Below are 23,255 nucleotides of genomic sequence, written 5' to 3' on the forward strand. Positions count from 1 at the left end.
AATAAAACTGTCATAAAATTTTGTTACGAAGCTCTTATAGTGTGTTTTGAAGAATTACTTTACAATTAGCTTGAAGTAATCAAAATCAGAAGCGATATTCGAAGACAGAATTTCTTAAGTTTGAAATACTTTCACAGTATTCAGTCAGCTGAAATTCAAATAATTATTATGATAATTTTATTCTGATGTTTATAATTTCATATCGATCCGCACCTGCACTCGAGTTTGGGTTCGATTCTCGTGTGTGCTGATTGCCTCGTTATGTTTTTCTCGAGGTTTTCCCCAAATTTAAGTCTAATGTAATTTTACATTTTATATGTCTCACGTATTCTTACTCACTATTTACATTTTATTATGATATTTTCTTTCTTTCCTTATGTTATAATGTATCTCATTTCTATAGAGTTATTGTTTCCTTTGTACTATGATTATCTCTTTCAATTGTTTGTGTACTACAGTGTAATTGATGCATTTGTAATGTTCTTTGTATCCTAGTTTTACTCCTCGTTGAGTGTTACAGAATACCCTATGGCCTTAACTCTGCCAGGTTAAATGAAACCATTATTATTACTATTACTATTATTATTATTATTATTATTATTATTATTATTATTATTATTATTATTATTACTTACTTACTGGCTTTTAAGGAACCGGGAGGTTCATTGCCGCCCTCACATAAGCCCGCCATTGCTCCCTATCCTGAGCTAGATTAATCCAGTCTCTACCATGATATCCCACCTCCCTCATATCCATTTTAATATTATCTTCCCACCTACGTCTCGGCCTCCCCAAAGGTCTTTTTTCCCTCCGGCCTACCAACTAACACTCTATATGCATTTTTGGAGTCGCACATACGTGCTACATGTCCTGCCCATCTCAAGCGTCTGGATTTAATGTTCCTAATTATGTCAGGTGAAGAATACAATGCGTGCAGTTCTGCGTTGTGTAACTTTCTCAATTCTCCTGTAACTTCATCCCTCTTAGCCCCAAATATTTTCCTAAGCACCTTATTCTCAAACACCCTTAACCTATGTTCCTCTCTCAAAGTGAGAGTCCAAGTTTCACAACCATATAGAACATCCGGTAATATGACTGTTTTATAAATTCTAACTTTCAGACTTTTTGACAGCAGACTAGATGATAAAAGCTTCTCAACCGAATAACAACAGACGTATATATTCACTTACTTAATTTCGGTTAATTCTTTATTTATTTACTAGAATGTTATTTACTTATTTTATTTATTTAATTATTTCACTTATTTACTCATTTATTTACTGTAGTTATTGATTTAATTATTTTATTTATTTACGTATTTATTTATTTACATATATATTTATTAATTTATTTATTAATTATATGTTCATTTATTTAATTTTTTATTTATTTCTGTATTTACCTTCATATTTATTTACTTAATTACAGTATTTAGGTCTACTTGTTTATATACATATTTTGATTTACTTATTTTCTATTTATTTCCTTGCTTATTTTTTACTTACCTAATTTATGTATTTATTTATTTTATTTATTCACTTATTTATTTTTATTTATTAATTTACTTACATATTTATTATCTAATTTTTAGTTATATTAATTAATTTATTGTTTTATATATTTACTTGTATATTTGCTTATTTACTTATTTATATATTATTTTTTTATTTCTTTATCTATTTATGTATTTATTCATTTACTTACATATTCGGTTACTTATTTATTTATTCATTTTTATTTTTATTGTATTTATCTACTTATTTATCTATTTAACGTATTTATTTCATATTTATTTAATTACAGTATTTACTTATTTTCTATTTTTGTAATTATTTATTTCATTTCTTTTCCTAGCACATTTAAGGCCAGCCCATAACAATAAGGCCTTCTTTTCCACTCAGTATAAAAATATATATTCATAAAAATACAAATAACAGCAGTACAGAATACAATGTTATAACAATAATAATAATAATAATAATAATAATAATAATAATAATAATAATAATAATAATAATAATAGGCTAACAGGACAATATAAGGATAAGTTTAGTTACACGAAGTTAAACAATTAAAATGTCAGTTTTAAATAACACAATTTGTATCAAAGAAACGATTAAAATAGTATAGCAATATTGACTTGTTAAAAAAATATTTTAAGAAAAATCATATACTAGAACAGTATATTTAAGAAAGATTACATTAAATAGACGAAAAGCAGTCTATTTGGTAACCGGGTTTTGAAAGCAGTCAATGTGTCACAGCCCCTTAAGGTATGAGGTAGGGATTTCCAACAACCAGCAATTGAAACGGTGAATGATGACGAGTATCGGGAAGTGCCGGTGATCTGAGATGGAGTGTTTAGGTTATGGTCGGAACATAAACATACAAGACGAGACGACAGATAACTTGGGGTTGAGGTGCGCAGAATTTGAAATAGACAGTGTGAAGATAAAGACAGTGTGAAGATAAAGTTCGAAAAATGGTGAAATATGATTTGGTACACTTTTGCGGTTACATCGTTTGAGTTTCATGTTGTTTAATTTTGTAGGTCAGTACACTCTTAAATTAACAATTCCCATTTATGTACAAATAAATTCTTAAAAACTTGTGTATAGCCTTGCATGTAGGCCTAGGTTGATGATAAACCTTGGAAGGCAATAATACAATTCTTTTATAATGCTCAACTGATTACTGTTATCATACTGCTCAGTAATACATAGTATATTGTACTAATGTATAGATCATTTATCTTTTCGTGTAAGTGCAACATTTTATTTTAGATAACTGTGGGAATTTTATGTTAGATAATTGTTAGCACCGCGCACGTGATTCTGCTATCACCGCTCGTGTCAGCTAGCTGTACTGGCAACAGAGTGATAATGTAGAGGCGACAGGATGGAATTATCCTAAAATTATCGAAAAAATTCACTCTTTCTACACATATTATCTATCCCAACCAGAATTTTATCTCCCTACTTGTCCAACAGCTTGTTCCTTTTTTTCTTTTCATGAAACGTAATGCCCTTGACATTGAAAAATCTGGTCATTTGCTGCTAATAAGATGGGGTCATCCATGTGCACTACGTCACGAAAGCGAAAAGATCCGCGCGAATAAAATATGGGTGCTAAATAAGAGAGAGATATACACATCTGAATGAAAACTGATTTGACAATGAAACGGTTATTCAAAGGACCCAAATCATAATTTAAAATTGTACAAGAGGAACAAAAAAAACTGAATATATTAGTATAAATTACCGACACAAAGTCAATCATTTAACATCATACAGGGCGATTCAAAAGATTGCGCACAAACTTAAGGAGCTTATAGGTGGATCGAAATACAACAACTTTCGAATAGGAACTTATGCTCCAGGAAGTAATCCTAGTCAGTGCACGCTTGGGAATGTCAGGAACTACATTGCTGATGTAAGCTTACTTTGCAATGAGGCACTGGGTTCGATACACTATGAAATGATGAAGACCTTTCTCTGCCACCATGTTTGAATGGAGTGAGGTACAAGGTCTTCATACGAGAATCAGCTCTTCACTGAAAACTTTTTAACTTTTAAAAATTAAAGAAAATCATCAAGCAAAAATTATGATTTGTAAGAGAATTTTTATCTCATGAACAAATTCTCAAATTTTCAAAATCGGTGCGCGGTTTTTTAAATCATGAAATGTAAGTCCTTCACAGAAAAACTTTTAAAAGCAAAAACAATTCTGAAGCCGTGAGGGATGTTTTGAATTAATGCATAATTTAATATCATTAAAATAAACGAAAATTAATATCTAAGGTACTAACGAATGCAATATGACGAAATTTGGTACTATTTAAATGTACAGACATGTTAAAGGTAGGAGACACTTATTAGAAGACCCCTATATATTGCAAGAATCTGAGAAAAACCAAAGAACATAAAAAGTTAACTGTTGTACAATTTGAAAAAACACAACACACCACACCACACGGACTCCTTTCGAATCACTCGCGGATCACGAAGGGTCCGAGGTCCACAGATTGCGAGCCGCTAAAAAGTTTACTCAGTTCGTTGGAGCTACTTTCATTTGAAGGCAGTTTCTAATACATAAATAATGTCACATTGTGCAATTATTAGCATTGTCGTTGCGTTAAATTTTCCCGGTTGTAAGATGAGGTATAGCGCAGGCATTCAAAGGTGTTTTTTTTATTTACATGCTATTTTACAATTTCTGTTTAGCCATAGGCATATCACAATTATTTACATTAGTGGTGACTACAATTTCATTGATTAGCATCTATTCTTGAAGCGGAAGATGTTGCTGATGAAGTTTGTGACGGCGACAGTGTTGATGTGGAACTTCAGTATCTGGGGCAGCGTTTGGGTTGTTAGAACACGAGGCCGGTCTCTTGAGTACAAGGAGCATTCTGTCAGAAAGTGTCTTGCTGTCTGAGGTGACTTTTCTGGGCAGTTACATAGGGGAGATGGTGCCTTGTTGATCCTGTGAAGATATGTACGGAAACAACCGTGGTTGGTCAGGAATTGCGTGATAATGTAATCAGGCCATAGGGATAGAGAGAGCCTGTGGTGGATAGAGGGGATAAACTGTTTGGTGTGATGTGCTACCTCGGAGTTGATGTAAGTTGCATTCCAAATGTTTATGTAGTAATTTTCCAGAAGTTGCTTAGCTCGAGACATAGGGATGGAGTTGTAGGCTATAGTAGTACATTTATAACTGGCAGCTGTCTTTGCTAGGTAGTCTGCTCGTTCATTGCCTCTGATTCCTGTATGTCCTCTGACCCAGTTTAGTGAGATATGAGTTGACTTCTTGAGAGTGATAATTTTCTTTCTAATGTAGACTGCTATTGGTTGTGTAGTTCGTTTGTTTGCGATGGCAAAGAGTGCTGCTTGCGAGTCTACATGTATTCCATATGAGATTTTATCTTTACTTTGCTGTTGAATCCAGTCTACTGCCATTTGGATGCCTAGAAGTTCTGCATTCGTTGTCCAGTCTACGTGCCTCGGTGTAGATCTCCATTGAATCTTCTTCTGCGACCATGCCAGCTCCGACGTGTTTTTCAGTTTTTGACCCGTCCGTGAAGATCTGTATATTGGCTGGGATGATTGTACCACTGTTGCCTATTGTTACGCTCTTGTCTTTCGGATGGATTCCTCCATATCTTGTTGGTAGTTCAGTCTTCTTGAGTTTGGGCAGAACTGCATTGGTGGGTAAGCCTCTTCATATCTTTATTCAGATGTAGGGCTGGCTCTATTGGCACTGTCCCTGCTATTGCTTGCATTGCAACGTTAGACACAGTTTTGTAGGATTTGATCGAAAACATTAGGAATGATCTTTGGATCTGCGTTAGTTTGATGGAGGCTCTTCTGGATATTGTCTGGCACCAGGCCTCCGCAGCATAAGAGATGACTGGAAAGGATTGAACGGTGTTTGACGGCCCCGAAAGCTACTAACCGCTCTGAATTTTACATTCGAAATATGTGTAGAAGAAAACATAGGAAGCAACTAAGATATAGTCTATTACCACAAGATACAGTATGACAGTTACAATCAACTAGGAGACAAAATCAATACGGAATGATTAAGACTGCCTGACCTGACAAATGTGAATTTCTGTTTTTGTTTATAGTCTATATAGATATTAGTTACTTCAAGACAATACTGTAAATGAGGCAATAGAAATTGCGTCAGATACGCTTATGTTTAATGATAAACTTGAAGTGAGTATTTTCCAGTAAACACTTCAAGGAATATGAACAGATGGTGTATCAAGTATCTCGCAAGCTTACTTCAGATAAGATGCACCGTGATTAATAAAAAATTTGTCAATGCATAACATAACAATCTATGGCGACAAGTCAGTCATATCAGAGATGCAGTTCTTGTTTGTTGATTTCTGATAAGGAAACAAGTGAAATTATTTCATTTTTTGCTTGACGAAGAACGGAAAGTGGGGCAATGAATTCAGTGAAAGATACGGAGACCCTTCTTCGCTACTAAGCACTCCATGCTTCTGATGCACAGTATTTCGGTTTTCAGCAGCAACAGTATTGTTCTCAACGTACATTTTGACCTTTACGAAGAAATTGAGTTTCTCATGGTATAGATAATATCACAAGCAGTTTTCAGTATTTATCTATTGAAAATAAAAATAGCGTATTTATTTATTTAATCCCGCGCCGTGGCGTCGTGGTCTAAGCCATCTTGCCTTTCCGGTGCCCACCCAGCATCATAATGCACTTGCGGAGCTATGATATGCAGCGAAATCCGGATACGGAAGTTAGCTAGCCTATAACGGTTAGCGGGGATCATCGTGCTAACCACACGATACCTCCAATCTGGTTGGATTATCGTCCACCTCTGCTTCGGCATGTGGACGTGAGGCCTGCAGTCGGCTAGTCGGTCTGGACCCTTAAAAGGCTGTAGTGTCACGGATTATTTTTATTTACATATTTACTTATTTATTCTATTATTTGTTTATTTATATACTTATTTATGTATTTATGAATTTATTTATTTACTTACTTATTTATTCTCTTCTTTGTTTATTTATATATTTATTTACTTGTTTCTTTATTTGTTTGTTTACTTATTTATTTATTTACATATTTATTTATTTATTTATTTATTTATTTATTTATTCTCTTATTTGTTTATTTATATATATATACACTACTGTGCAAAAGTCTTAGGCACTCGATGCAATACATTATTATTATGTTCTAGTTCCTAGAATTCAGAATGAAAGTAGTCTAAAACAAGTTAGAATGAAGTCTTACTGGTGAAATAAGTACAAGAATTCGTCTCCGTCATCAAAACCAAGCTTAATGTAAAACCATGGAAACACCACATTCCTTTATAGACCCATGATACAAACCTTGCTCGGGTATATCGAGTGCTGTGTTTACAAATTGCATATAAACAGAACAAGTTGTAATCAATGCTGTGTACTGGATGAAATGAATGTGTTTCTTTAAGAATAGAACAACACTGAATTTAGTAATAGACTGAGTCTCTTCTTAGCAGGTTGAACAAGAAAAAAAGCAGCTATGGTAAAAATTTCAGTTGAAATGACATACAAAATTTGTTTTTTGAGTGGGCAGTATCATTGTCAAGCAAGTATTGCACGACAAACTGGTGTATCGCGTTGGGCAGTGCAGGAGATTCTGAGGGAAAAGCTACAGTTGGGGACAGTAGATGATCGAAAACGGACTGGCAGGCCCAAGAAATTGACTGCAAGGGATGAACAATATCTGCAAGTGACAGCCCTGAGGATAGAGCAGCTTCAAGTGCACAGCTGGCAGCAGAACGTTCTGAAAACACTAATACTAAAGTACATGCATCTACAGTATGACGGTCACTCATCAAAAGTGGTCTTCATGGACGTGTTGCTGCAAAAAAACCTTTCTTACGGAAGAATAATAGGACAAAGCGATTATCATTTGCAACAGAACAAAAAATATAGGGAGCCAATGATGGAAACAAGTCCTTTGGAGCGACGAATAAAAATTTGAAATCTTCGGAAGTCATCGAAGGCAGTATGTCAGGCGGAGGAAAGGAGAACGATTAAAGGAGGCATGTCTGCAACCAACTATGAAACACGGGGGTGGTAGTGTGCAAATATGGAGTTAATGGAGTGAGTGATTTACTAAGAATTGAAGGTAAGCTGACAGCTGTTAAATACAAACAAATATTGATTCATCATGCAATGCCATCAGGTTTGCGATTAATTGGAAGAGATTTTGTCTTTCAATAGAAAATGATCCGAAGCACACAGAAAAAATAGTGAAAACATACATGCAGCAAAAAGAAGGTAGAGGAGATGTTCAGCTGTTGGACTGGCCTCGTCATAGCCCAGATTTAAATATTATCGAGTGTCTTTGGGATTATCTGGGCAAAGAGAAGATGAAAAAGCAGCCAAAGTCTGCAGCTACATTGTGACAGGTGGAGGAATATTCCTGCCACAGTTCTCCAGAAATTGCAAGAAAGTATACCTAAGAGATTTCAAGAGATATTGTTGGCTAAAGGCGGTCACACATCATATTAGTGCCATGAACCTACTCAGTGACTCTTGTGTGTGATATTGCTTTTTTCTGTGTTTTCTAAATAATTTGATAATAAATACTTTATTTTTCATGGTATTTTTGTTCTTCTTTTTACAATTTTTATTACCTGCCTAAGACTTTTGCACAGTAGTGTATATACAGTATTTATTTACTTATTTATTTTCTTTATTGTTTATTTATGTACATATTTATTTACATATTTATTTATTTATTTTGTTTGTTTATTTATGTACATATTAATTTACTTATTTATTTATTTATTTACTTATTTATTTATTTATTTTCTTGTTTGTTTATTTATGTATATATTTATTTACTTATTTCTTTTTTATTTATTTATTTATTTATGTATGTATTTATTTACTTATTTATTTTCTTGTTTGTTTATATATATATATACTTATTTATTTATTTACTTATTTATTTATTTATTTATTTATTTATTTATTTATTTTCTTTTTTGTTTATTTATGGATATATTTATTTACTGATTTATTTAATTATTTATTTGTTTACTTATTTAGTTATTTATTTACTTATTTATTTATTCTGTTATTTGTTTATTTATATATATTTATTTACTTATTTATTTATTCATTTTCTTGTTTGTTTATTTATGTATATAGTTATTTACTTATTTATTTATTCTCTTATTTGTTTATTTGTATATTTATTTATGTATTAATGAATTTATTTATTTACTCATTTATTTATTCTCTTATTTGTTTATTTATATATTTATTTAATTATTTATTTATTCTCTTATTTATTTATGTATTTATGTATGTGGTCGACAAAGTTGAGGGGTACTCTCTTGTCACTCTTTCTTTCCACCAACACTTTCCTTCTTCCGCTCATTTCATCTGTCAATTGCAATAGTGAAAAAGATTACAATGAAACCACTGGGACATTACACGTCTTCAATGCTGTTACAAGTTCCAAGAGCTTGGAGCTTCGGGTCTCTGGTTTAACATCCGGATTATAGTGCCTGGCTCTAGCAGGATGGCCTGTCTGTCAGCATCGGGTTCACGAACGTCACTCAGACTGTCCTTTGGACTACTGTCAGCCTAACTGAAAGGACCCACTACGAGGCACTTGATATGATAACCAGCCTTCTTATTCGCTGTGCTATCTTAATATCAGATTTTCGGAGTCATGACTTATCACCAAAGAGAGCAGATGGGGTACGTTATCAGTGGACACAAGTTTACTATACCGAGAGCTTTGATTACGTCACAAGGTGGGGGAAGGGGTCTTACCTACAAGGTACAGTCCTTGTAAGCGCAGAGCTCTCTGATGTTACACGTGCTGTCTTAGATAGTTTTCAATACCTGTGCATTTCCTGGGGTATTTGAATTTCCTGTTTTCTGCATATTCTACTTTATTGGTCCTTCTACACTATTTCCTGTATTCGCATTTTTCCTATCGCTGTTCTAATTAGTTCTATTTTGTTTACCGTAAGTGCAAAGCATTTATTTGCCTTTACATTACAACATAGTTTACGATATGCCGAAAGAAAAGAAGCCTCGGTATGTACAATTGCAGCGATTTGTTGAGGAGTTCGGATCGCACTTTTCCACGGATGGTGAAAAACTTACATGCATGGTATTTAAAGTCGATCTACCGGGGAACAAGAGATACCATGTACAAAAACACTACAACTCTAAAAGACACAAGGAATGTTTTATTTTGTTGAATTCGAAAAAAAGTCGAAGCAATTCCCTCGAGTTCAAAAGTGGAATGTGATTTTTACCAAGACTTGTGCCACATGTTCGTTAGGGCAAATATTCCATTTAAAAAACTGGAACACCCATGTGTCAGATCATTTTTGAAAAATATACAAGTAGAACACTGCCCCGACAATTTACTCTGCGTGCGGGTTATGTTATGTTATGTTATGAAGATGTCTCACGTAAAATTAGAGAACTCTTAAAAGATGAAAAATTGTGGGTATCTATAGACGAAACGACAAATATTGCAAACAGATCTGTTGCTTTTGTTATTGTTGGGGCACTTCAAAGTGAAGGTGTGGGCAAAAAGTTTATATTGACATCCGAAGAGCTAGAGAAAGTAAATCATGTTACCATTGCAGCTCGGTTTGAAAAATCAATGCGATTATTGTGGTCTGACAAAATGAAAGCAGAAAAGCTTAATGAAGTATATCGTCGTGCACGTAACAAATGCAGTCATGAAGAAGAGCAAAGTAGTACAAAGTAAAATACTATGTTTTCTATGTTGTTGTATTTATATACAATATATTGTTCTTATGTAGCTACATTAATATCATGTAACACAGAACTATGTATGTTGTAATTAAATGTACAATATAAACAATAGGTTATTTAATATTATAAAGTGAAATTACTGAATAGTAAAGATAACTTGCTGCAGGAACTGTACTCCAGTCGTCGTTATTGTAGCGACACGATGACATTCACCCCCTCCCTTCCTTGCTCCGTAATACATTACGATATAGTGCGTGTAGCAGTTAACTGAACAGTTAACGTACACCAAATGCTCTCTCTGGTTATAACATGGGCTAGGGACGACAGAAGTCCATATTCATTTCGAAAATAAATTAATCTTGATGAAAATATATTTCGAGTTTTATCGCTAATTAGTTGTAAAATAATCGCAATAATTTCACATATTTTGGAAAGGAATTTTACGGGAAAAAATAGCCCTATACTACGCACTAGGCGACAAAATAATGATAAAAAATGTTTCATACATCAGTTTATTCAACAGATGCACAAGGAACCCAGACACATTTCAACACAGCAGGTGTAAACTCAGGGTAGGGGGAGAGTCGGGTAGTATCGGACATCGGGTAATATCGGACAGTGAGTTTCTTTCATCTACCACACGATGATAGTACCTGATTGACATGGTTACATTTCTGTGATGTCTCATAGAGAAACGTAACCATGTCATTCAGGTACTACCATATAGTGCATGTAGCAGTTTACGTGCACCAAATGCTCTCTCTGCTAATCACTACTACATAAAAAGTGTTCCTGATGCAGTCAACTCGAAAGTAGCCGCTATCTGTTAACACATACCTCTATTATCAGGAAAATCAACGTGACTGTTGAGTGGTGCAAGTTCCTAGAATCATGCTTCTTTCCACGGAAAGACCGAAGAGTGATTTTAATCTACATAGATTGTAAGAATAATGCCGAATTCCACGGGACTGTATTAAAGGAAATTCCAACTCATATTCAGAACAAATAACTCTATTTTTTATTAACGGTGGCGAAAGGAGTGAAAATCAACTCTTGCAGGTTGGAATATTATACATTATCGTACTTATTTTCATTTATATTCCCTATTTTTAACGACTCCACGAAGTGTGATATGTTACCCATCCTTTATTCAAGCGAAGATTCAGTTAGATCCTGCCTTCATGAAATTATGATGCCCACTATCAATTAAAAATATCGAAGTTATAGCTCTTCTACAAAAATACAGGTAAGCAGGGCCAGAATTTTTTGGTGAACAAATTTAAATTTTTTCCTGAAAAATTAATAAAATATCACATTTCTGCACATTTAAAAGACAAAACTAAAATCCTTTCAATCATTTATTATTATTATCATCATAGGTAGGAAGTTTGTACCAAAACTGCATATTTCAGTTGAGTACAGCGAGGAATATAGATGTCACCCGCGCCTCACCCTGCTCCCGTCGCTACAGATGATACGCAGTTCACATAAACAACGCATAGGCCTAGTGGCATTCTGTGCAGCTGTGTACAGTCGTGAATAGTTTGAAGAATCATAATTGTATGTTATTTTTATATGTACGAATAAATTATTTTAGTTAGGGAGTTACGAAGTTTATAATTACAAATTATTGTTTTTTTTTATATTATTAATTTCATTGGTAGCAGTCCATAAGGGGAACAAGATCAACTGTAGTAACTTTCGAGAAATTCACTTTTGTTGACGTCGTACAAAATTTTGTCGAATATCCTTTTGAGAAGATTAACTCCGTATGTAGATGAAATTATTGGGGATCATCAGTGTGGGTTTAGGCGTAATAGATCGACAATTGATCAGATTTTTTGTATTCGACAGATATTGGAGAAAAAATGGGCGTACAAGGGTACAGCACATCAGTTATTCATAGATTTCAAAAAGGCGTATGACTCGGTTAAGAGAGAAGTCTTATATAATATTCTTATTGAATTTGGTATTCCCAAGAAACTAGTGTCATTAATTAAAATGTGTCTTAGTGAAACTTACAGCAGAGTCCGTATAGGCCAGTTTCTCTCTGGCACTTTTGCAATTCACTGCGGGCTAAAGCAGGGAGATGCACTATCACCTTTACTTTTTAACTTTGCTCTAGAGTATGCCATTAGGAAAGTTCAGGATAATACACAGGGTTTGGAGTTGAACGGGTTACATCAGCTATGCGGATGACGTGAATATGCTAGGAGAAAATCCACAAACGATTAGGGAAAACGCGAAAATTCCAGTTGAAGCAAGTAAAGCGATAGGGTTGGAAGTAAATCCCGAAAAGACTAAGTATATGATTATGTCTCGTGACCAGAATATAGTACGAAATGGAACTATAAAAACTGGAGATTTATCCTTCGAAGAGGTGAAAAAATTCAAATATCTTGGAGCAACAGTAACATACATAAATGACACTCGGGAGGAAATTAAACGCAGAATAAATAACGGAAATGCCTGTTATTATTCGGTTGAGAAGCTTTTGTCATCTAGTCTTCTATCAAAAAACCTGGAAGTTAGAATTTATAAAACAGTTATATTACCGGTTGTTCTGTATGGCGGCTAAGAGGGATGAAGTTACAGGAGAATGGAGTAAGTTACACAACGCAGAGCTGCATGCATTATATACTTCACCTGACATAATTAGGAACATAAAATCCAGATGTTTGAGATGGGCAGGACATGTAGCACGTATGGGCGAATCCTGAAATGCATATAGAGTGCTAGTTGGGAGGCCGGAGGGAAAAAGACCTTTGGGGAGGCCGAGACGTAGATGGGAAGATAATATTAAAATGGATTTGAGGGAGGTGGGATATGATGATACAGAATGGATTAATCTTGCTCAGAATGGGGACCAATGACGGGCTTATGTGAGGGCGGCAATCAACCTCCGGGTTGTCTAAAAAGCCAGTAAGTAAGTAAGTAAGTATTATTCGTTTATTATTTCCTTGTTTTCAGGCTGTGAACGAATGCAGCACATGTTTGGTTATCACCCGGCTGTTTGTCGTTCTGGTTCACTGACATTGAGAGTTGCGCTCTTGCACTTCATTCGGTAGAGATATGGTCCAAGCTCGCACAACTTAACAGTTTTGGTACCAGCTTCCTAGCTCTGATCTTAATACAATGCTCTCTTAAATTGACTGAGCATATTGGAAATTATATCAATGGTTTTCCCAAAACACGCTATGAAATGTTTCATATAAAACAATTTTTATCTCGAATAGGAAGCAAAAACAAACAAAACTGTGTAAAACTTTTTGGTGTCAAATATCTCAAAGAATAACACTCTGAAATTAATGACATTACTTGCGGTTTACTCTGAATAATAATACACTTGCAATTTTTTTTTTTTTTTTTTTTTTTTTGCAAATATACTGGACTGAATTATATTCTTTTGAGTAAATGGAATGGAAATCCTTGAGAGCAAGGTTTATTTTTGAGAGTCTGAAAGGTAGGTAGACAAAATTTGATACAATTATTTTGAAATTTTTGCTAAAAGTAGCAATTTTTAAAAATGTGATGTAAATTTACATAAATTTTAATAATCTTATTCATACATATCTTAATAAAATTACATAAAAATTTTTACTACTTATATGCAGCATATCAATTGAACAAATTTTCAGATCTCCATTTTGAATAGTTTATAAAATCGAAATTTCACCTCGGTGCATTCTTGATAGTGTTACAGATTATTCAAGTATTTCTATTCGATGACGTTTTGAAGATGTAATCTTGATTAGAGCATTAATGAAAGTTCACAAATTACCGGCTGTTCTGATTATGTAATGTGATAAACAAAACAAATCTTAATTCGGTTCAAGGACAAGATAACATTCCATAAATCTGTGTGATAAAGTTATCTTCCTCTTATCTACTGAATACCACAGAAGAATTAACTGGAGATTATTTATTAATATTGATGAAACCTCCTCTAAAATAATATCAAAATAAACTGAGTGCAGGTGCATCTAAAGCAAATATATACAGGTGAGCTAGAAGTCTGATCGTAGTACTGTTCCTACCTGTGCATGTGTGACAACAGGTGTCTTATTTGTCATTACCTAACAACCAATAATTCGTAATATTTCTAAATATTCTGACACCTGCATAAATGTCAACATCTTGAACAGACGTGTTAGTTTATTTCAGTTATCGAGGTCAGTATTCCACGAATTGTTGAATATAAAAGCAGCTAAGGTACCTTTAGCGAACTTAAACCAAGAAGAGCTCCCACTGCAACCAACCATGAAAATCATCGTTTGCGTATTGGCTGGGCTAGCTCTCTGCCAAGGTAAAATATTTTCGTTTCTTCTCACTTTTAACTATAAGAAAAATATATACCGTGTGTTCATTTCAAAATTTTCTACCTTGAATAATTGTAGATGTTCAGAAACACGAATTTTAGGAAAAACATATCGATTTAGTTTTATAAGAATAAGTTCAAAACTACTGTCCATTGAATTTTCTGTTCCACCTATTAACCCACACTCACCTACATTTTTTTAATTTGAAATTGCACCCCTATCTTCATTTTAAAAGGGGTGATAAATGCTATTAGCATACCAAAACAAATAATTAATTAGGTCCACCCCTTTTTTTAGATACAGCCAGAAACGTATAATTTAATGAATTAAAGTTTAGTTATATTAGACCTATTACGAAGTTTAGTTGGTATTAGACCTGTGTGTGCTAGAAAACAAATCTGTTGGTCATCTGGTATGACTGGAGTTCCTGTTGGCATGAAATGTCCGGCGGGTTTTATTTTTTTAAACCTATCTACACACGATTTAACATCTTAGATCACATGGCGTGTGTAGAATCTTTGGGTGATCATCAGTAGGCCGTGAACTACTGCGGTTCTGTTTCTATTGGAATTTGGTATAAATGGCTGGTATTCATCTGTAACTCCTGTAATTGTATTATTGTTATTCAATAAATAATAGAAATAATTTTTTTAGTATTTATCAGTAGGCCGTGAAATATCGTTATGATTTTGTTTCTACTGTCATTTGTTATAAATGGCTGGTATTCATTTTATCCCCTGTAATCGTATTATTGTTATTTATTAAATGATACAACAAAGTAATTCGGTCCTCAGTTCCTTAGATAGAGACAGAAAAGTATCATTATGACATAAAATATTTATTTATTTATTTATTTATCTATTTATTTATTTTGCTAATAATTGTAACATAAAATATAATATAAACAGAAAAACTTTAGCTCCCCCCTGAAAGAGTTGAACTCGTGCTCAGGGGCGGATTCCTGAATTGAAACTGAATTGAATTGCATAAAAGCGTGTATAAATAAACTAAAAAAAATAAAACCAGCCGGAAAATACCACTCTTGTCACACCAGGCAAACAGAAATTTGTTTTCCACTATACACAGTTAGTACAACATCTGCATAATACGACATAACGCCAACTAAAATTTAATTGATTAATTTAAACGTTTCTGCTCAATCTCAGAAACCGATGGACCGATTTTTATTCTTGGTAGAAGGATAGAGTTTATCATCCCCTTTGAAATAATGTGTCTCAAGATAAGGGGTGAAATTTTAAATTCGAAAGTGGAGGTGAAAAAGTGGAACTCGAAATTCAATCAGCAGTAGTTTTTAGCTTTCCCTCGAAAACTAAAAACTAAACCGACGTGTTTTTCCTCAAAATCGTGTCCCATGCACATCTAAAATTATTCAAGGTGATAACTTTTAAAATGAACACACGGTAGAAAACCTAACGTTAAAGCGTATACTTAATTCTAGACTTCAGATAACAATGAATAAACGTTAAATTAACAGAGATGAAATCAAATCAATGGTGAAAAAATACCAACTGGAAGCATATTTAGCGTCCTTGGGACGGTGAAATAGTAATGAATTGATGTCACAAACGTACTTAAAAGAATTACTTTGGAATTTACTTTAAGGAAGCAATAGAAATAACCAAAACAATATTCAAACGCAAATCTTAAAGTTTTAGGTAACTTCCTCACAATTTAGTTGCGTGTTAGAAATAATTTTTGTCATAATAATATAATCCAGCTTTCCTCTGTTTTCAGCTTATGACTATGGGCAATTGATTAGATATTCGCTTCTGTTCTACGAGGCCCAGAGGTCCGGCAAACTTCCGTCTGATCAGAAAGTGACATGGAGGAAGGACTCTGCTCTCAACGACAAAGGTCAGAACGGTGAAGACCTTACAGGAGGATACTATGACGGTGAGTACGTTCTCAAACTACTCTATTTCCAGCTAAAGATTGAAGTAGACTTAAAACACAATGTATTACTCCGCAATCGCAAGAAGCAAGCAGGGCAGCCACCGTCTGATATATTGCAGACATTTCAACACATTCATTGAACTAACCCGTAAAATGCTCACAGAGGGTTAATATTTATTATTTCTCTACAGGGAATAGTGAATTTTCTTTATCTGTAGATCCGTGATTAAATGTTATTCTTTGAAGACTGGAGAATTTCTTTAATTCTACAGAAATTTATTTGAGGTTGGCAACACTGAATCTCGCACATGTTATACCAGCTGCCAGCACAATCATGAAACATTAATAGATGCTACAAGGTTACCAACAATGAAAAAAAATTTGACACACACACACACACAGTCCTTCACTATAACGCATTTCAGTGTAAGGTCTATCTCGACAACAAACAAACGATTCAGTTAGTTACTCTGAGAAACTCTGTTACTGTTATTTCTCTCTTCCAGCTGGTGATTTAGTGAAGTTTGGCTTCCCTATGGCCTACACTGCTACAGTGCTGTCATGGGGAATCATCAGCCACGAATCTGGATACAAAAAGGCCAGTAAGTAACCTACGCCTTTCAGAGTGACTATCTTGCATGTCGCGATAATGTAAATACCTTCATATTTCCATAAAATCTGTTTGCACTTTCGATTTGCATACGAACCTCTTTTTAGAATTATGGAAAGGGATTTAATTATAACTGACCACACGCATTATATAACAATAATGTACTTTAAGAAAAGTTTTATACATCCCCTCGACTCTCTGACTATATTCTGGTAAAATACTAATTTGATTAGTCGGATTAGTCAACTTATAGGATGAATTTTCTATATAGGCCAATAATATATCAGAACCGCCTTAAAATCAACCAATCATAGTTGTGTTTGGAAGTGGAAGCGTCTTATCTGATAAGACGCCTCGTGCAATACTTCAGTGTTAAGCACAGAAAATCAAGAAATGCCAACAAAATTTTACTTTGAAAATTGCGTTTTTAATAACTGCAACTTCAATTAATAAATAAATGTATGTAAAAACCTTTCGTGTTTTTATTCTATTAATGCAACGTTTCAGCTTATCTTACTTTTGAGGTTAAGTACTGTTGATTCCTTTTCCGCTCTGAGTGGTTGGCAATAGTATTCAGTATGCCGTGATAGATAGCAGTGGGTTTTTGAACTTCATTACGAGGAAACATAATGATGTCTTATTGTTGTGTTTTATAATAATTATTTTCATTTACGTAAGTAATTCGGTTTTTTAAGTTATTTAATTTTATTCGTTGACTAATCTTATTAAATTTCACTTGCGCAATTACTACAGATAAGACTTTCTTGTTCAAAACTATTGGTCTGTTATCTCACAATTAAGTTTGTGCGAGATCGTGCGTATTTGCTTGTTTTCCGCACAGAACCAATACGCGGTAAGTGTGAAATACCACATTCAGTATACCCAACGTAACAAACAAAACACTTTCCCTCTTCTTACCGCTTAAGCGCGACATTCATTTTACTGATTTAGGCTTTTAACATATTTTTAGAGAAGTTTAACATAGTAATAATTATAAATTGAAAACTTACCACTGGAATTTCACATAAATTGCAATGTTAATTATTGTTTTTAAATATTTGCAAAAATTAAGTTAAGTCTACTACTCCACTAAAGTTATTGCATTCGTGATGCAAGTAACATTAAGGAAGCCGTGAAAAAATGAACAAGATTCCAGATGCCGATGTTATTACTGCAATATGTTATATAAATAATATTGTTAAAATATTAAAATGAAAAATAAATCATTATATAACCTTACCGTTTGTTTTAAGTTCGCATTTATAGACTGGGGCAAAAAAAAGACGTATATCACGGCCTGCTGGAGTATAGTAAACACAGAAAACATTTTATAGCAACAATGTTGGTTTTCCGAAGTTGCCGTCATTAAACAGAAACTAAGATGGAGATTTCATTGCAACTAATTAGAAATTCGTCTTTCAGGTATGCATAAACGCTCTTCGCACAAAATAATGTACGATACACGAGCGGTATGTTTCTTTTCATGTTCTCAGAAATTAAAAAAGCTGAACTACGTTTCGCTTTTTCAATCTTTTCCTCGAATATGAAATCGTCAACATTCCGCTCTTGTAACGTATATTACTATTATCGGTCGAATTTTTCTATACTCTGTGCTTGGGAGCTGTCCCCAAGGAGATTTACTGAGGAACAAACGGCACAATAGTATAAGAACTATGATTGCCAATGCACTTCGGACCACAGGCCCGGAGGTTCATGAGGAGGTCCAATGTTTGGCCGAGAATGGCAATAATCGCAGATAGATAGTACTGCGAACTACATCAGCCAGCTGAGGTGGACTCCGAGAAGAAGTAAATTTTTGAATCCATTTTCTCTTACTTACAAAATTCTTACAGAATTCATAATATTGAAATGACTGGTCTCTTTTTGGGAGTAAGAAGCCGCTTTTCCAAATTCTTTCAGCAATGGAGAGAAAAGTATTAACTTCATATAAAGCTTCATGACATGTCAATTTAATACTCGGTCATGATATTTCGAAATCATTTATATGGTAACAAAAGTGTATGAGTATAGAACGAGTTATTTTCTGTTTATATCATAAACATATTTCAATTTTTTTTCTCCGTTGTGTCCATTCGCAAACACCGTATATGGGGTCAGACTTGGAATCTAATCTAATATTTAAGAACTGAACAAACATAATAAAAGAATTAGACAAAACCAAGATTTTGTAAAATAATATTTGTACCCTTCTCTTTCATAAAGAAGTGAAATGTAGCTACTGAAAGCAACAGACAAGAAATAATCCAGTCTAAAGATATGATGCATCTTAGAAGATTAGTATAATATCCAAGAAAAGATGTGAACCCAATGATTAATCCTTAACCTACTTGTAAACACACGACCAAATTTTCGTCAAATTCAATGCTTCACAAAACTTTTCAAGGATTGCCGATATTTCACAAGTTTTCCTGTCAAACCAATTGGAATACTTTTAAAGTCTTGAAAGTAAATAAGAACATGTTCTAACTGATCAAACACTTGACATTTTTTCGAGGGAATAGACCAATGGAATTCTAAAATATTATGGCGCCAAGTACCACAAAAAGACATGGCGTCCTGGGCGAAAGAAGTAGTTTACGAGTTAATTCAATTATAGTCTATGAATTAAACCTATACCACAATAAACGGAAGGAAAATTATATGTATGGGGAAAATACAAGGCAGTTATCACATGTATTTTTTATAAATAATATTTTAATCTATAACCAAGGCAAATATTTTGTTTCAAAACAAATGGTAATAGGGCCTACATATTCTTCATTTTAGGATATCGTACAATTAAGAACTACAAACATTGTTTTGTATAGTCTAGTTATTGTGCAAATGATTTACATATATTGTAATATTTGGTAAGTAGTCCTACATGGGCTACAATGAACTTGATGCAGGATTTTAAAAGCTTGTCACATCTTAAGCAATATGTAACATTCTTTGACAAATATATTTTAATATTGACTACTTCGTTTATGTGACGTCATTCCATTTTCGACCAATGAAATGTAATGAAATTTTGATTTCCAACCAATCTCAGCCATACATCACGATAATTTCTGCAGCTCGATTTATCACTATCAATTTATCACACGGTCGTTCTTTTGTTTAGTCAGTGCCGCCAATTGTTTCTACGTAAATCGATGAGCATGAATCCATTGTACTAAATAAAGTACGAAATCCTTCTTCCACATCTACATCTTCATCTTCTAATCCCATGTCCATTGTATCTAAAGAAAATGACACTCCTCCATAACAAATGTTCATTTAATTAATGTATTAATCAGGTTATTTGTAATTATACTATAAAATGTTTAAATTAAATTATGATTTCAGCAGATATTGAAAATGTAATTTTATTATTTAAAAAAAAGATAAGAGCGCAGTGCATGTAATTTACACTGTTAAACCTGTATTTTGCTTTTCTCAATTGGCATTACTGAATAACATCCCATTTCTTTATTGCAGTAATCGATATTCATCTATTTCAACGTCACAATGTCTGAATAGGTTAAGTATTCATAAAAATACAATTATTAACATTTTATGAGCGAATTTCAGAAATATATTATTTACATTTTTATTTTATTCACGAAATAGACCGAATAAATGTCAGACCTCTTGTGACATTACTATAGATAAATCTTTGACACGTTTCCTTGTGAAGCATTTATTTGGAAGAAAAACTTGATCGTGTACAGGCAGATTTACACAAGCCAAATAAATATAAATCGGTAAAAAAAAAAAAACTGTTGGATAGAATAACATATACATTTACGAGAATGAAACAAACCTTACGGGTTAAATCCTTACTGCTGCTAATTGTCTTATTATTACTATCATCATCATCATCATCATGATCATCATCATCGTAATAGCTGAACAATGAAATCTCACAACTTGTCTATTTTTTCAGACGCCTTGACCGACGCTCGCAAGGCGGTGAAATGGGCCACGGACTACTTCCTCAAGTGTCACATAAGTGCGAATGAATTTTACGGGCAAGTTGGACGGTCACATGCTGACCATGAATACTGGGGACGCCCCGAGGACATCACAATGGCTAGACCTGCGTCCAAGATCGACACATCGCATCCAGGTATTTACATTTCCTTCGCTAATCGCGCTTTTATAATTTCCAAATGTGTTATTGTAAAATCTCAGAATATATATATATATATATATATATATATATATATATATATATATATATATGAGTATTCAGATATTAAAAATGCTGCAAATTAAGCAATTGAATATCTAGTACCATGGAAATTCCGCGTAAAATATTATGAAGTGAAACATAAAAATATTTCAAGTTTGCTGTTCCAAGAAAAATGTAGAAAGTGTGTCGATCATAGTGTTGGTAACGTTTATAATAAATAAAATCAATTTTAATTTAATGTGTGGTTCACATTATGCAACCAGTTAGATAATAGCAGTATTCATTACCTAACTTGTTGCGTAATAGAAGCATCATTACGTAACTAGTTGCGTATTGAATATGTTTATAACATTTTTATTAGTGATGTAAGGTCCATATTACATAATCAAAGAGAATAAACAAAGTTACAACGTTAATGTATGTCTTTGCATAACTTACAACGAAAAATATAACTTGTGCACAATGAAATATTTAACACAACTGAATAATACGTCAGCTCGGTAACAAATTCTAAAACAAATTGACTGGCACGACTCTCGGTGCCCATTCCACGCCGCGATTACGTCTAAAATCTTAAAGTAAGGAGCTGCGCTCTGGCGGCCACCAACGCTACTAAACGCTCAGTCTTTACATATGAGCATTTCGCAATATCTCGCTGAAGGTCCATTTGTAATTATTTTCTATACAGTGTCAAACATTATAGTGTCCTACAAAATCATAATTCAAACTATAGTATAATATATAGCGTGGAATGCTCAATTCTACTACTTCTTGAGTAGCCTTGTCTTTAACGAAAACAAGTCTGATACGTCACATCTGACACAGACAGATACCTACTAGGACTATTAATGAGGAAACACGAAGGATCACATACAGCTGTGTCAAGCAAATAGGCTCCAACAGTCGGAAACTATTTTTAAGGTCATCGGAAGTATCGAATGGCAACATATCATTAATTATTTTGCTTTCCGTACTGCCAGGTTCTGACCTGGCTGCAGAAACAGCGGCAGCCTTCGCAGCAGCGTACCTGGTGTTCAAGAACTCAGATGCTAGCTATGCCAACAATCTGCTTACGCACGCAAAACAACTCTTCAGCTTCGCAGATAAATACCGAGGAAAGCACAACGACGCTATCCCTGACGCCTATTCGTAAGTTGATATGCACTGGCTGAAATTTCAGAACTCTTCCTAACTTAATGGGAATAACCAAATTCAATTTTACTCCCAATTCGAAATTAATATCCCTATTAATTTTTAAAGCTTAACATACTCATTTACTTTCCCTTAATGAATTAATTAATTATTCTTATATCAAATCCTTCATCCAATCCCATCAAGATTTGAATTAATTGCTTGTCCTTTCTGACACTAATATTTTAACATATTGAGCAATTAATTTTTTGTCCTTTCTGATACTAACATTTTAACATAATTTCTTGTCCTGTCTGATACTAATATTTTAACATATTCAGCAATTAATTTTGTCCTTTCTGATAATTAATTTTATGTCCTTTCTGATACTAATATTTCAACATATTTATAAATGAATTTTTTGTCCTTTCTGATACTAATATTTCAACATATTCAGCAATTAATTTCTTGTCCTTTTTGATACTTACATTTTAGCAAATTCAACTATAATCTCTTGCCAATTATATTTTGTCCTTTCTGATACTAATATTAAAACATATTTATAAATTAATTTTTTTGTCCTTTCCGTTACTAATTTTTCAACATATTCAGCAATTAATTTCTTGTCCTTTCTGATACTTACATTTTAGCAAACTGAACTATAATCTCTTGCCAATTATGTTTTGCCCTTTCTGATACTAATATTTAAACATATTTATAAATTCATTTTTTTGTCCTTTCCGATACTAATTTTTCAACATATTCAGCAATTAATTTCTTGTCCTTTCTGATACTTACATTTTAGCAAAC

General features: G+C 33.5%; 1 protein-coding gene across 1 annotated transcript in view; it reads left to right on the top strand.

Annotated features, from left to right (window-relative positions):
- The first annotated feature begins 14,321 nt into the window (after positions 1-14,321).
- The window catches only part of LOC138699439 (uncharacterized), a 69,456-nt gene continuing 60,522 nt past the window's right edge, over positions 14,322-23,255 (top strand). Inside the window, exons 1-5 of the mRNA XM_069825304.1 lie at positions 14,322-14,600; positions 16,369-16,527; positions 17,034-17,129; positions 21,066-21,248; positions 22,295-22,463. Coding sequence (XP_069681405.1) covers positions 14,555-14,600; positions 16,369-16,527; positions 17,034-17,129; positions 21,066-21,248; positions 22,295-22,463 — 653 coding nt within the window. The 5' untranslated portion in view covers positions 14,322-14,554. The remainder of the gene's footprint in view (positions 14,601-16,368; positions 16,528-17,033; positions 17,130-21,065; positions 21,249-22,294; positions 22,464-23,255) is intronic.

Source organism: Periplaneta americana, chromosome 5, assembly GCF_040183065.1.
Source record: "Periplaneta americana isolate PAMFEO1 chromosome 5, P.americana_PAMFEO1_priV1, whole genome shotgun sequence".
Lineage (NCBI taxonomy): Eukaryota > Metazoa > Arthropoda > Insecta > Blattodea > Blattidae > Periplaneta > Periplaneta americana.